This window comes from Mustela lutreola, chromosome 15 (genome assembly GCF_030435805.1).
Source record: "Mustela lutreola isolate mMusLut2 chromosome 15, mMusLut2.pri, whole genome shotgun sequence".
Classification (NCBI taxonomy): Eukaryota; Metazoa; Chordata; class Mammalia; order Carnivora; family Mustelidae; genus Mustela; species Mustela lutreola.
In genome coordinates this window covers 10,942,856-10,957,490 of record NC_081304.1, presented here as the reverse complement: position 1 = coordinate 10,957,490, position 14,635 = coordinate 10,942,856, and the positions used below count along the sequence as shown (strand labels likewise).

At 39.6% G+C, this 14,635-nt stretch overlaps 1 protein-coding gene across 8 annotated transcripts in view; it reads right to left on the bottom strand.

Annotated features, from left to right (window-relative positions):
* Nucleotides 1-14,635, bottom strand: part of ABCA9 (ATP binding cassette subfamily A member 9) — a 79,054-nt gene that overhangs the window by 61,774 nt on the left and 2,645 nt on the right. For all 8 annotated transcript variants that reach the window (XR_009347865.1, XR_009347866.1, XR_009347867.1 and 5 more), the window contains exons 2-3: nucleotides 12,570-12,676; nucleotides 4,327-6,267 (exon numbers count right to left, since the gene is read on the bottom strand). Coding sequence is in view for 3 of the 8 variants with exons in the window: in XM_059147856.1 (XP_059003839.1) it covers nucleotides 4,327-4,381 (55 nt within the window). In the remaining 5 variants the exon portion in view is untranslated. The remainder of the gene's footprint in view (nucleotides 1-4,326; nucleotides 6,268-12,569; nucleotides 12,677-14,635) is intronic.

The window sequence follows — 14,635 nt, the reverse complement described above, 5'->3', positions numbered from 1 at the left end:
AAAATACATGAAGTAGGAAAAAAAGTAAGATCAAAAGTAAAGTATTTGGTAAAGAGATACCCCAAAAGAAGAAAAAAGCAGGAGAAAAATATATTGAAGAAAGTACCTTGTAAAAACCCAATGGAAATTAATTTTTCAAGTTAGTGGGAAGACGCATATTTCCTAAAAAGGCTTGCCAAGTACCAAATACAATGACAAAAAATGAATGGTATTTTTTAAATTAAAGGACAGAGGGAAAAGTTAGAATTAAGTTGCAAGGGTAGAGGTGGGGTTGCTCAGGAAGGAATGAGTAAACAGTTTATAATGGAACAAAAATCAGCCTGATATCTTCAAAGTGGAAGTGAAAAAGTGATTTGCCCAATTTCCTTTGAAAAATCTACCCAAAGGGACAAATACAAAGAATTGTCTGAGAAGGCATAAGAAGAAATATATATTTGCAATAAAACTAGAATATGATTTAAATCCAAACCACAGATACTCCCCCACAAGATATCAGCCAAATTATTAAATGTTGCCTCAAATTAAGAAATGTGCACAAAAAAGTTTTCCGACTCCCCTGTCCAAAATAGGCATATTAATTGAAGATTGAGAAAATTAATTGAATCTAAAATTATGATGAAATCCCTTAAAACCACACAATAGTCTCTCACTTGAAATGACCTGTAGGGCTAAAGGCCATAGCAGAAGGATGGCATCTAGTTCCACCTTACGGAGTATCAAGGAGGTAATGAGAATCTGCTTGAATACAATATCGTTGTTCTGTTCAAGCCCACAGCTGAGATATAGAAGAATGTGCAACATCTTTACACCAATGGTAAGAAACAACAATAACCCAACAAAATTAAAACCACATTTCCCACGACACAAACAAAAAGCAATATATGCGAGGAGACACTGATGAACTGAATTCTCAAGAAAGACAAGTCCATGATGGGTGTAAAGAGAACCACCCTTGCAGCTTCCATATCTGGGCAAGCACCTCATCTAGGTGTGGGCAGAAAGACAAGGTGCATCCACTGGAAAGGGTATTTGCAAAGATGTGGAGGGAAAATATCAAACCTTAGGGGATGTGTGGGTAGGATGTAAGAAGTAGAATGGAAAAGAGTCTAATATGCCAAGAATAAAAAGAGCTTAACCAATTTTTTCTTCACCTTACAGCCATGTTGGATTTTCTCAAAAAAAAAAAAAAAAAAAAGTGAAAGAGGTAAAATAGAAAGAACGTTTGAAGTTCTGTGCCTTCTCAAGCTGTCCAGATTCTGAGAACTTGCCAGAGTTGGACCCAGTGGTGTGAAGGCGCTCTTCGTTGGAAAAATATGGGCAGAAAAATATAGTTATTGTGGTAAGGTCTGTTAGGTAAAGGGGTATGTGTGGTGTCATTACGGACAACTTTGATTCTTGCGAAGTAGCGGGCCCCATTTTATTGCTAGTAGAAAAGAGCACCTAAAATAATGTTCAGATTCATGATGTCTGTTACTCCTGTCTGTTTTTAAGGAAAGAGTGAGCAAACAATGAACACATGAATCAGATAAATTTGTATTTGGAGTTCCTTGAACAAAACCTCACTCTAATAGTATATCACTGGAGGCAATTGAGGCCTGATGATTTGCAGACCCCCATGGTGTTCTGCTGTTGTCAGTGGAAGAGTCATCCATTGCCTCCTATTTATGAATTCAACCTTGGCCTTGGGGATAATCCATGTAAGGGCTTAAGCTCACAGGGAGAGAGTGCTACCCTTTAGGCTTACACACAAGTCTACCAATCAGCCAGACTGTCAGTTTCCAATAAGTAGGCCAAGTCATCAGCAGAAGACATTATGTATAGAGAACCTATATAACAACAACAGTTCAGGACATAGCTGTCTTCTATGTCTTATAGCCATTAAATGGTCTCTTTCAAACCTAGTGAAGGCAGCCGATTTCAGATATAACCCTCAGTCTGGGAGTGGTAGCATGATGTAATTGTTTATATGGTCATCTTAGTGCAGTACAAGAATTACTAGTGTATCTTCCAGAATGAGCTCCATAATTGAATTGAAAGAAATCTATCTCAATATTTTCCCATCAGGAAGAATAATAAAACTACTCTGAGACTTATAAAACACAAATACCCATGAGTTATCCTAGTTGATAAAGAAAACAGAAGGTGTAATCTTAGTTAATAGAACCCAACCATGTAGGAGGGAAATTGATCCAGGAAGTGTTCCAAGCATAACGGCTTGAGCTTTAGTGCAAAGCTTGGAGCACAAGTCAATTGGTCAATAAGACTTGGGTTTTGGGGGTCATGGCGTCCTTCTTTGGTGCCATATTGAAGAGAGATGGAAACCATAGAACTGCTATTGTCTCTTCCATTCTATTACTAATAAGGTTGTTTCTGGCTACTACATTCATGGCCTAATGCTGAGCTTATCCATGGGGCCAGAGCAAAGCCATGAATATGCTGGTTCCTACTGGTATTCAGGAGGTGGCTCAAATGGGAAGGTCACCTAGTCAAGGCAGAGAATATTGTGCATCTGCCATTTCGATCTGAAAGGTAAGGAATAATTGAAGAGGAATAAGGCAGGCAGAAGAATGGTCCCGTTCTAATCCTGGAACTTGTGACTGTATCACATTAGATGATGTATTAAGAATTAAGGAAGCAGGGGATGGGATTATGGACATTGGGGAGGGTATGTGATTTGGTGAGTGCTGTGAAGTGTGTAAACCTGGTGATTCACAGACCTGTACCCCTGGGGATAAAAATATATGTTTATAAAAAATAAAAAATTAAAAAAAAAAAAAGAATTAAGGAAGCAGATAGGAGTAAGGTTGCTCATCAACTAAGTCAGGGAGGTTGTCCTGGGTTATCTAGGGGGACCCAATGTAATCACAAGGGTCCTGAAAAGTGGAAAAGAGAGGTAAAAAAGATAGTTAGTGCAGATGTTGTTAAAAGGACTCAAGCCATTGCTGGCTTTGAAGATGGAGGAAGGTGGGCAGGAGCTGAGGAACGCCAGCAGCCTCTGCAAACCGTAGAAGACAAGAAAACAGAATTCTCCCTCACATCCTCCAGAAACCAATGCAGCCCTGCCAGCACGTTGGTTTTCATCCAGTGAGACCCACATCACACTTCTCGCGTCCCCAACAGTAAGACGATAAATCTGCTTTGTTTTCAGCCATAAAGTTCAAGGTCCTCTGTTGCAGCCGCAACAGAAAATTAACACAAGGAGCACAAAAGAAAGTGTGAAGACAGACAAGAAGACAAGGACGAGGGCTTTAGGGCATAGAGTTGCCTTTACAAGGTGCCCCCTTGTAGAACAAAAATTGTCCAGAAATGAACAAAGGTTCATTGCAGAGTTCCTGATGATGGTGTTAACAGAGCAGACGGTGATGGCCTGGAGACCCCAACTCAAACAAAACTGCACCATTACCAATTAAGAAATCAGTGCCCTAGTAAACCATGGTATCTGAGGGGGTTAAATATGTTGCTCTCCTTTCTTCCTGTGGAGAAATGCATGTGCCAGAAAGAATTACTAATGACAACAGAATTAACATGATCAGTCACAATTATGGTTATTTACTTCTGTTTGTTAGGACTGATTTTTTTTTTTTCCCACTACACATCCTGATGTAAATACGGGGTGGGGGGTGGGCAGGAATTACTATTCACCAGAGGAGCACAAAACATCTAACTATCTTAAATTCCTCTGAATAGTAAGTCGTGTGATCTAGAAATAATAATGTGGCTATAAAAAGCCAGTCACGCCCCGCCTGATAGATTTCCTCATATTCAGAGAATAAACACATTGCACAACAAGTTAGATCAAAGACGTAGTATGACGAACAAGGTCAATAAAAATATTGTCCTACATTTTCTTGATGAAAATATTCTCAAGCCAATTAAAACAGTTTAAAACTCAGAAAATCATGTGCCCCCCCTCCTACCCTCCTGCTCCCTACCCCCAGTGCTTACAAATCCTCTGGCAGTAAAAGTAAAAACAAACAAAAAAGAATATGTAATTCTAACCACTTGGGAAACAGCCTATCATCATAACTTGCAAAGAGGCAACATAAAGTTATATTCCTTTCAATTCGCCCAATACCCTTTTAGATAATATATACTATGCTTTAGTCATGGGGTGAAAATGGAAAAAAAAAAACACAACACTTAGTTCAACTAAGGTTTTTTGTTTTTAGCTATACAATATAAAATACTTGGATGATTTGGAAAATCAAAACAACTAATAATTTACTGCATTTACTAGTCCCCATCCAAATGTTTGGCATTCCTTATCTGAAGTCATAAGTTATGGTTTTATATGCAAAACAACCACAATTTTAGAGATTAACTTACTCTCAGGAAAGCTGGAGCAAGAATCTAGAAATAGTTCGTCCACAGGTCTCTGCATGTCCTGGAGAAGAATTCACATTCCTTTTGGATCACTACTACATCATGCTTTTAATTTCATGTTTATTGCGAATAGTTCCGTTTTAGAATTATTTCCGAAAAGGATTATGGTCCTCATTCAGCCAGGCTGCCAGAAAACTCCGGGCTCACATCACAGGGTGGTTTCTTCGCTGTTTTTCCTTTCTTTGTATCTCGGCCAGCAACTCAGCAGGGAGTTTGTAGCTGCAGATGGCTGGCTGGACTTACCAAAACATTAGGAGCTATCAAACCAAAGAGAATCTAGTCTTTCTCAATTAGCTTTTGCATACACAGTCCTAATGGGAGAGTTGGCCCCGGGACAGTCTTTTTAAAACAACATAAGTAAAGAGACAGTTCAGAGAAAAGCAGGGCAGAGAGAGGTTAAAAAAAAAAAAAAAAGAAAAGAAAAGATTTTTTTTCAAAAACTGATAGTATAAATACAAAACCAGTTCAGAAAATTACTCAAAACCCTCCCCTTGAGTTCTTAAAACCTAGGTATAGAAATATGGCAATGAAGCCATGTAATTTTTTTCAGGGTAAAACCATGAACTCTGTCTGCATTTATCTGCATTTCAGTTACATCCCATCCAAGCTAACTGTGCATCACTCTTGGAGTGCAAAGCAGGAGTATCTTTTGAGCAACATTGTGTAGAGTCACCAAGATCTACGGGCTTGTTCTTTCTGTAACAAATCCCAGCAAACAAACCACTTTCTCTATAAGCAACTGCTGGCTTTGGGTATGTCCAGTTTTCCATATTTTTCAAGACATATTTGTAACAGATAAGAGTTGTCACTCTATCTCCTTTGAGCATTTCATGTAAGTCGAAGACAAGGCAATTGTAAAACTTGTAATTCCTGGAGTTTGGTTTGGGCTGAAGAAGACACATGAGAAAGGGCCACTCTCTCTCTGCTTGCCCTAGGTAAGTCTGCTCCTTGCTTCTGCGCTGTGATTGCTTTCTGAATATGTAACTGAAGGGGAAACAATATGTTGTGCGTGTACACGTTCTTAAACGGACCAGATTCATCTGTGTCACATCGTCTACAATCATCCCATGAATCTTCCTCACCTACTTCCCACTTCTCAACGTTTATTCAATCCTGTGTGCGCTTTTGTTAATTATGAGTTCAGGAATTGTTCAGCAAGCAAAACAAAGGCAGATCAAACTCATTAAGGCCTGAGGCTCAAAAAAAAAAACAAAAAAAAAAAACTCCTGAGCGTTTCTGCATATCTGCTGTCTTATGCAGAAGATACAAAATTATCCCATGTAATAACATCACCAGCATTTTGTAAACAGAGAAGATAATTGAGGAAAAGCTTTTCAGTAACTTTTTTCCTAGCAGAATTTTGTATGCCTTCTGATGCTAGTTGGCTTCTAGACTCTATTCTTTTTCTTTTCTTTTTTTTCTTTTCTTTTTTCTTTTCTTTGAAAGTAGAGTTGAATTGAAGTAGAGTTGACACATTGACTTTCTTAATGTGACACATTGACACATTGACACATGACGTTGCATTAATTTCAGGTGTTCAGACTGCTGATTCAACAAGTTTGTGTGTTATGCTGTGCTCACTCTAAGTGCAGCTAACATCTGTCCATACAGAGCTATTATAGTATCACTGACTGTATTCCCTCTGCTTTCCCTTTCATCCTCGTGACTTATTCATTCCATAACTGGAAGCATGTACCTCCCACTGCCCTTCGGACACCATCCTTTTTCTTCAAAATGTGGGCTTCTTCCTTCTCGTGTGCCACATTATAATCTCCTACCACTGCAACAGAGCAAGGGCCCTCTCGTTAATCCTCTTTTCAGCATTTCCTCGATGAAGCCATACATCTTCACTCTTCTAAGTAAGTTTCAGAATCTGCTTGGCAACTTAAAAAAAAAAAAAATTATCCTGTCGGGATTTAAAAGACAGTTGAACACTGATTTTATGCAGAAGATAATTCCTAAGCAACGACAAATGGCACTTAAGATGTGCAGGATACACTTAAATATCAGCACAATTAATCTACATAATAATCTTATCAGCTCGGTGATATTAAAATCACCCCCATTTTATGGGATGAGATAAATGAAGCCCAGAGAGTTTAAAAGACTTGCCCAAACTCACACAGCTGGTGACTAGCAGATCCTGGTACTCAGACCAACTTCCGTCTGGAGCTTAAATAACATACTATGGTGTCTCATTTGTGTGTGTCTCTGTTCACTCAATGATTTTCACTTTAGATACATACATTTTACAATTCCCCTTGCTTTTTGCTTCATATGTTTTGCAACAATCTTCCCCAGGGCCGATACGTTACAGATTTCATGTGCTGTGAAATAGTGCTTTGAATTCTTTCCCTGCTTATTGTACAGGGTACTTAGCTTTGTGGACCTGTGTGCAGCCCTCAACGCTATGTCCAAAAGCAGGGGAAAAAACCCAATTTGCAGGGAAAGAAGAGTAAAGCCCCTCCAGCAGCTTGAGAGAGAGAGAGAGAGAGAGAGTGAAGAAGAGAGAGAGCAGACTGAGCATATCTGCTCTTTTCCAAGAACTTTGCTGTTCTTGCTTTCTGTCCTTCCTCAGATCCAGCTGTGTGACTAAGTTGGGTTTTGGCAAATATTCTCCAAAAATTTCTCTCTCTATTTTTTTTTTTTTTTTTTTTTTTACATATAAGAAACAAATTCTATTTGGTCCGTTTTGCCCCTGCTCTCTTGCTCTTTGTGCTTTCCTGTGGTTTCCCCAACTCTCTACACTGGTCATGTCTTTTTCTCTGTTCCTTTTTTGTTAAGATTCCCCTTGTCTTTTTCTCTTCTCTGGTGGAAAGCCCGTGGGTGAGAACTTCCTAGTCTTTCATTCTACTAGTGATCACTCTCACATGTTGACAAACATATTTGAATCTGCCTTACTCTGACAAGGGAAAAAGATCAGCCTCAGTCTCTTTCCCCCGGGACCTGCTATTTCTGTGTCCATATCCCACCCTATATGGAACAAGTCTGCCAGCATCTTTGACCTTGAAGCCTGAGCTGGACTCCCTACTAGCAATGCAATGCTGGGCAAGTGACTCACCCAGGAGCCTTCGTTCCCTCACCTGTGGGATACAAAGGGTAGGATACTACCCAACAGGGTCTTTTAGGATTTGAAAAATTGGGAGGTAAGATTCAAGGAAACAACACATAGGAAGTACCCAATACCAAGCACTGAGTGGGCACTCAATAAATGGTAGTGATTACACTTTCCACAGCCTGGGCATAGCTGAAAATCATACATTTGTTTTTAATTAAAATGTAATTAGCATACAGTATAATATTAGTTTCAGGTGTACATTCTAACAATTCAATGATTCTATCTATCACTCAGTGCTCATCACAGCAAACACACTTTTAAACCCCTTTGTTTCTTTCACCCATCCCCCATACCCACCTGGAAATTATAGGTATTTTTTAAAAAATTGCTAATCTGAAAAAAAACATACTATCATCTTGATGACTTAACATACATTTCTCAGGTTACCTGTGGTTTCAAGCATATTTTAATATAATTTCTGGTCCTTTGTAAACTGACCAAGAGATCTGCTTTTCTTCTCTACCTATATTTCTGTTTACACGGTCATTCTGGATTTTGTATGTTTTTGTTTCTGACCACGACTGAAAATATCTTCAATTATTTATTTAAAAAATTATGTTACTACCTTCTTACATCTAGTTTTGCTGATAAGCGTGCTTATATGACTCTGATTCTCATTAACTTAAAGTCTTTCATAGTTCTTGCTAGGTTATTTCAGGATCTTCTCCTTAGTCGCAGATGTATGAAATTTCATGAAAATGTGCCGAGGTTTTGGTTTTTGGTTTTTGGTTTTTGGTTTTTGGTTTGGGGTTCTGCATGGCATTCTGTGGCCGCTGGCAATCAAAGAACTTGTGTTTTTTGTTTTGTTTTGTTTTGTTTTGTTTTGGACTTTCGGGAAATTACCAGCTAATGTTTTATTCTAATATTGCTTCCCTTTTAGGCTTTCTATTCTTCTTTCCTGTAAATTTATTAGGTATTTGACATAAGTGCCTCTTGTTCTCACAAAACAAACAGGGTTGCTGGGAAGAGGGGGTGGGGTTATGGACATTGGGGAGGGTATGTGCTATAGTGAGTGTCGTGAAGTGGGTAAACCTGGCGATTCACAGACCTGTACCTCTGGGGATAAAAATACATTATATGTTTATAAGGAATAAAAAAATTTAATAAAAAAATAAATTTATTAGGTATTTGAGATCAATTGCCTTTGTCTTACTTTTTTCCTATCTACTCTCTTAAAACTGGCAAGTAATCCATTTCACACCACATAAATCTCTCCAACATACAATTTTTGTTATGTCACTCCAATTGCTGCCTTCACAGGGTCCTGGCTTCTTTGCAAAAGTGCACAAGACTTCTATCATCTGCTCACGGCTCCTCTGCAGCCTGCCTCTGTCTTAACCCTTCCTCCAACTCCAGGCGTACCTAAACATGACTTTTCAAATTATTTTACTTTATTTTTATTTTACTTTAAGAGAGAGAGAGAGAAGGCAAGCATGCAAGCAGCGGGGAGGGGCAGAGGGAGAGGGAGAGAGACTCTTAATCAGGCTCCACACCCAGCATGGAGCCCAGGGCAAGCCTCAATCTCACGACCTTGAGATCAGAACTTGAACTGAAACCAAGAGTTGGACCCTTAACCAACTGCACCACCCTAACACCCTTCATTTTTTTTTTTTAAACCAATGCATCATATTCTCATTTATCTCTGTTTGCTCTCCTGGAATTAACCCCTCCTCTGAACTGGCCTTCCCACAATGACCTTCTAAATGATCGTTGGGAGACCTAGTAGGTGTAAGGAGTAATTGGTGACTATCCTTCTAATTCTTACTTGTCCTTCAGGTCTTAGGTCTGACTTGTCCTAGAGGAGCTTTCCCGGCCCTCCTACCCTGTGGATGGGAGGCTCTTCACAGGTACTCCCATGGCACTGTGTACTGCTACGGTAGTATGTACCTCACCGTACCTTAAATTAATCATACTCATGTCCCTCCCACTGTAGACTATAAACATCTGAGGAGTACCATGAGATCTTCACTACGGTTCCTATCACAGAGCCTTGGGCATGAAGGTTGCTCAGTGCCTATATTTTGGGCTTTAGATGTACAGTGCTGATGTGAGATAGAGAGGCAAAAAACAAAAACAAAAACAAAAAATGTGAGGTATTTTTCTAGAAGCCTGGTTATGAAAGAGAGGCCACTGGTTGGGTGGTTGCCAAAATGAGTTGCTTGGGTCGACGGTAGGTTTTTGTTTTTGTTTTTAAAAATGATGTTGAGAAGGGAAAAGTAAGCAAGGAAATGCCAAAAATCCAGGAGAAATCAAGTAACGAATGGACCGTTGCTTTTCCTTGGTGGGAAGAGGAAAAGAAGGGACCGGGTCAGAACCGGATGAGAGGAGAGTATTTCATAGGAGAAGGAAGAGTTTCTCTGTCCCAAGGGAAAAGAAAAGGAAGCGAAAGAGAGGGCTGAGTGAATGATTATATACAACAACATAAAGGAAAGAATTCACTACGTGAGAGTTAAGATTTTTTTCTGCCAAGTGGAAAGCAAATTCTAAGAACCCACCAGCAGATGTGCTTGGCAACCGAGGATGCAGTTAGGAGTCTTGAAATGGAAGAATGGAAGTTTTCCTTAGACAGGTTAGTAATTGCCGAGTCACGCAGAGGTTGGTAGGAAGGACTCCTGAAAACAGAAGGAAAATCTGTGAAGTTTGCTCTGTATAAGATATTTTCAAAAGTTGTTGATCACTGATGAAAATCATTTGTGGATCAATAAAAGAATCAATGGCTCCTGAAACCGGTAAGTCATGAATTAGTGAAAGCCTGGAAAATGCTTAAAATGAGCAAGAAAGAAAAAACATAGTTACCAAACAACATGAGTTACTCAAGCTTAGGACACAGCGTCAGCACTAACAGCTCAGTAGCTCAGTGACAAAAACAGCAATATGCAAAGTGAAGGTACCATTGAATTTTGTGACGTTTGCTATTTCATTCTTTTTACAAAAGGTAACTTGCCTAAAGTATAATTCAATATGACTTAATCTTTTTATTTATATTCACCAATTTTGAGTTTATAAAGTCACGGGGTCTGTACAAGTTTCTCCCTTCTTTTTATTTTACATAAACCTGTTAAGCCCAGGTCTTTTTGAATGTTATCACCGATTATAAGTACATCATTACAAGCTATACTTAGATTTGCAGAGGCTGCACACAGATCACTGGGTTTGAAAGAACTAAGCAATACTGACCTTGAATTTCTCCTTGGCTTTTGTTGACAGTGAGGGACTCTCTCACAGCACTATGTGAAAAGGAGGATGTGAGCAATGGTAGAGAGATGCCAATCTCGGGACAGCAGACTTGAATGGAACCTGGGGAATCTCTCTTCTCAATTAGGAAATCCAAGCCTCGGTCCACAACGTTTTTGGCTACTAATCTTTCCGCTATGTATTTTTTATATATTTGATTAAATCCATATATCCAGAATCTTTTTCCTTCATAGAAATTATTTATTATTATATAAGAAACTCAGATGCTCAGCCTTTTTGTAAAAGATTATCTATGAAAACAAAATTAATTTGTTAAACAAAATCGAAGACTGGGGCACCTGGGTGGCTCAGTGGGTTAAGCCACTGCCTTCGGCTCAGGTCATGATCTCACGGTCCTGGGATGGAGCCCCGCATCGGGCTCAGTGGGGAGCCTGCTTTCCCTTCTCTCTCTCTCTCTCTCTGCCTGCCTCTCTGCCTACTTGTGATCTTTCTCTGTCAAATAAATAAATAAAATTTTTTTTAAAAAATCAGATAAAAATCTATTCTATTTCTGAAAAATACTGCTTACAATGTTACAATTATTACTCTTCTAAGCCCACCCTTAGAGTACTTTCACAAGTTTCCTGGTTTGCTTAGTGTAAAACTTAAAAAGCTGGAGGAAATGCTGGGCCAGTTACCTTTTAATGGATCATTTGCACCAAAATAGCACATGGTGTAATTTTAAGAGACAATCACAAGATTTCTACCAATTGCTGGACTATGCTATTGTATTTGTTCCCTCAACAAAGACATAAAATGGATGAATAGAATACAACAAAAATTCAAATCAAATTCAAACAAAACGAATATCCAGATGCCAGAAATCAAATTGGCAGGGGGTGGGGGGGAGCTAAAACAAGATTGTGATTTTTTTTTTAATTTTTTATTTTTTATAAACATATATTTTTATCCCCAGGGGTACAGGTCTGTGAATCACCAGGTTTACACACTTCACAGCACTCACCAAAGCACATAACCTCCCCAATATCCATAATCCACCCCCTTCTCCCAACCCCCCCCAGCAACCCTCAGTTTGTTTTGTGAGATTAAGAGTCACTTATGGTTTGTCTCCCTCCCAATCCCATATTGTTTCATTGATTCTTCTCCTACCCACTTAAGCCCCCATGTTGCATCACCACTTCCTCATATCAGGGAGATCATATGATAGTTGTCTTTCTCTGTTTGACTTATTTCGCTAAGCATGATACGCTCTAGTTCCATCCATGTTGTCGCAAATGGCAAGATTTCATTTCTTTTGATGGCTGCATAGTATTCCATTGTGTGTATATACCACATCTTCTTGATCCATTCATCTGTTGATGGACATCTTAGTCAGTTAAGTTTTAGGTGGTTTGACAAAGGCTGATTGGTAAGACAGCAAAAACATAATTCATATGTAAGAATAAAGAGTCCCATCTTCAGACAAAATCTGGGATTGCTCTTTTACAGCTATCTCTGGAAGAACTGATAGATACCCCTTAAGAAGAAAAGCATGAAAGCCAGAAGGAAGTAGTTGGTTGTTGAAAACTAATAAATATATTGGTAAACTAAATAAATACTGATGTGCAATATAATGGTGATTGATTTGTGTTTGGGTGGAAGGAAGGTATTAGTCACAATAGGGACTAAAATATCAGGCAGCGATTGTATGGGAGAGGAGGGAGAGGTGATCAGAATTAATTTCCCTTGAAATCTTATTTTTCAGGATGAGGACAGAAATACCACTTAACTTTAAAAACGCAGTATCCAATATGGTAGCCACTAACCCCAGGCACGTATTCAAATTTAAATGTTAAGATTTAAACCGATAAGATTTAAAATTAAGTTTCCTTACCTCCGACAGTCATCTTTCCTAGACCCATCTGATATTGAGGCTTCAGAGCAAACCACAGACTTGAGATCTGGAATCACAGGAGTCCAAAGGCATTGGGAAGCCTATCACTTTCTTTTTAAAAAAAAGATTTTATTTATTTAACAGACAGAGATCACAAGTAGACAGAGAGGCAGGCAGAGAGAGACGGGGAGGCAGGCTCCCTGCTGAGCAGAGAGCCGATGCGGGGCTCCATCCCAGGACCCTGGGATCATGACCTGAGCAGAAGGCACAGGCTTTAACCCACTGAGCCACCCAGGTGCCCCAAGACCTATCACTTTTTATCATTCAGATGTGTCATGCTTTTATTTAGGTCCCCACGCGAATATGGCTTTCTTTCAAGGAACTAACAATATTCCCAGGAGTATGCATTCCCCCATCCAAATAAAGCAACCAAATGCTGAGCTTCTTATGGTCCTGGGAGTAGGGAAAAACAGTCACTCAAGGAATATCCCAGGGGGCTCCTGCCCAGGCCATTCCTAACGATGTTATCATTAGGGCAGTTCCTTGGACTTTTCTGGATTCATTAACTAGTCTTGATTGGTTCTATGAGTCACCACACCACTCAAATCCGTCCCAAGCGTTCTCGTCATTTCCAATATTACCATGTCATCAATGTGGTTACCTTGGAGACCTGTATCAGGTCCAAATTCTTTCTGACCAAATTATGACAGTAAGCTGTGAGTTTAGATGACCTGTGACCACACAGGAACTGTGAACTGAGAACCTTCCATGTGAAAGTGGTTTACAGTTGGGTCTCTTCTGAGATTGAGATACAGAAGAAAGTGTTTGGGGAAAGAAAAAAAATCACTGGGTACCTATTATCTTTTGTGGGTGGTTGAAACAGTGTCTGAAATTGCCGATGTATTCAATGATGAGACATTATTTAAGCCTCAGTGGTCTGCTGTTACTCTCCATGAGCCGTAAGACTTTTGTACAGACCATTCAGGGCTCTGAGAGAAGTCATTGCCACCAGCACTCCAGCTTCTAATGTGTCATTAATTAAAGAGGTAATCTCTCTGCCCACCAGGTATTCTGCATTGTTTTAAGTTAAGTACCTGTGTAGGCTTGAGAAATTCTAGTGGTCCCTATCCATGTCCAATTAAGACTGGCCGGAGGGTGGACTGTCATGTCTTCTATTTACAATATTAGGTAGGGGAAGTAATTGCTAGTCTGACATAATATCCACCCAATTAATACAGTCAGGTAAAAGAAAACCAACCGCCTCACATAAAGTTTGCTCAAAAATCCTAATTTTTATCTAAACTTTCACCTTAATCCTATCAACATTTTGATCTTCATTTCTTCCATGATCTAAATTAAGCCACCATTAAGATATCACCAACAGGTTTCAAATCCCAGTGCATTGACTCCCCCCAAAAGTTTCTCCCCCTCTCCATCCTCTCCCTGGACAATTTATCCACACTTGTGCCTACAGCATCAGGTCCCTACCAGGCTGTGCCAGAAGACCCTGGCCTCTCCCTCAACATTTACTCAACATTTACTTTGATTAATCTGCTTAATCTATACCTCAGGCAATTCTGGGTGGTGTTTCTCACATAACCTTTGTCCTCTGGCTTTTTAAATTCCTCCAAAGTGGGGTAAGTGGAGAGAACCTGCGGGGACCCATGGGAAGTCTCACTGGTCCATACACACTTTCATAATGTTGCATCAGTACCTTTGTTTCAACACCATCCGGGTCTACCACATTCATCCCTTTTTCAATAACCATCTAAAGATGTCCTCTTTGCTGGGTGGAGTCCTTGACACCTGTCTATCTCCACCATTTTCTTTCTCTCTCTTTTTTTTTTTTTTTTAAAGATTTTATTTATTTATTTGACAGACAGAGATCACAAGTAGGCAGAGAAGCAGGCAGAGAGAGAGGGGAAGGAGGCTCCCCACTGAGCAGAGAGCCCAATGCAGGGCTCAGTCCCGGGACCCTGGGATCATGACCTGAGATGAAGTCAGAAGCTTAACCCACTGAGCCACCCAGGTGGCCGCCATTTTCTTTTTAATTACTTTGGTGACTT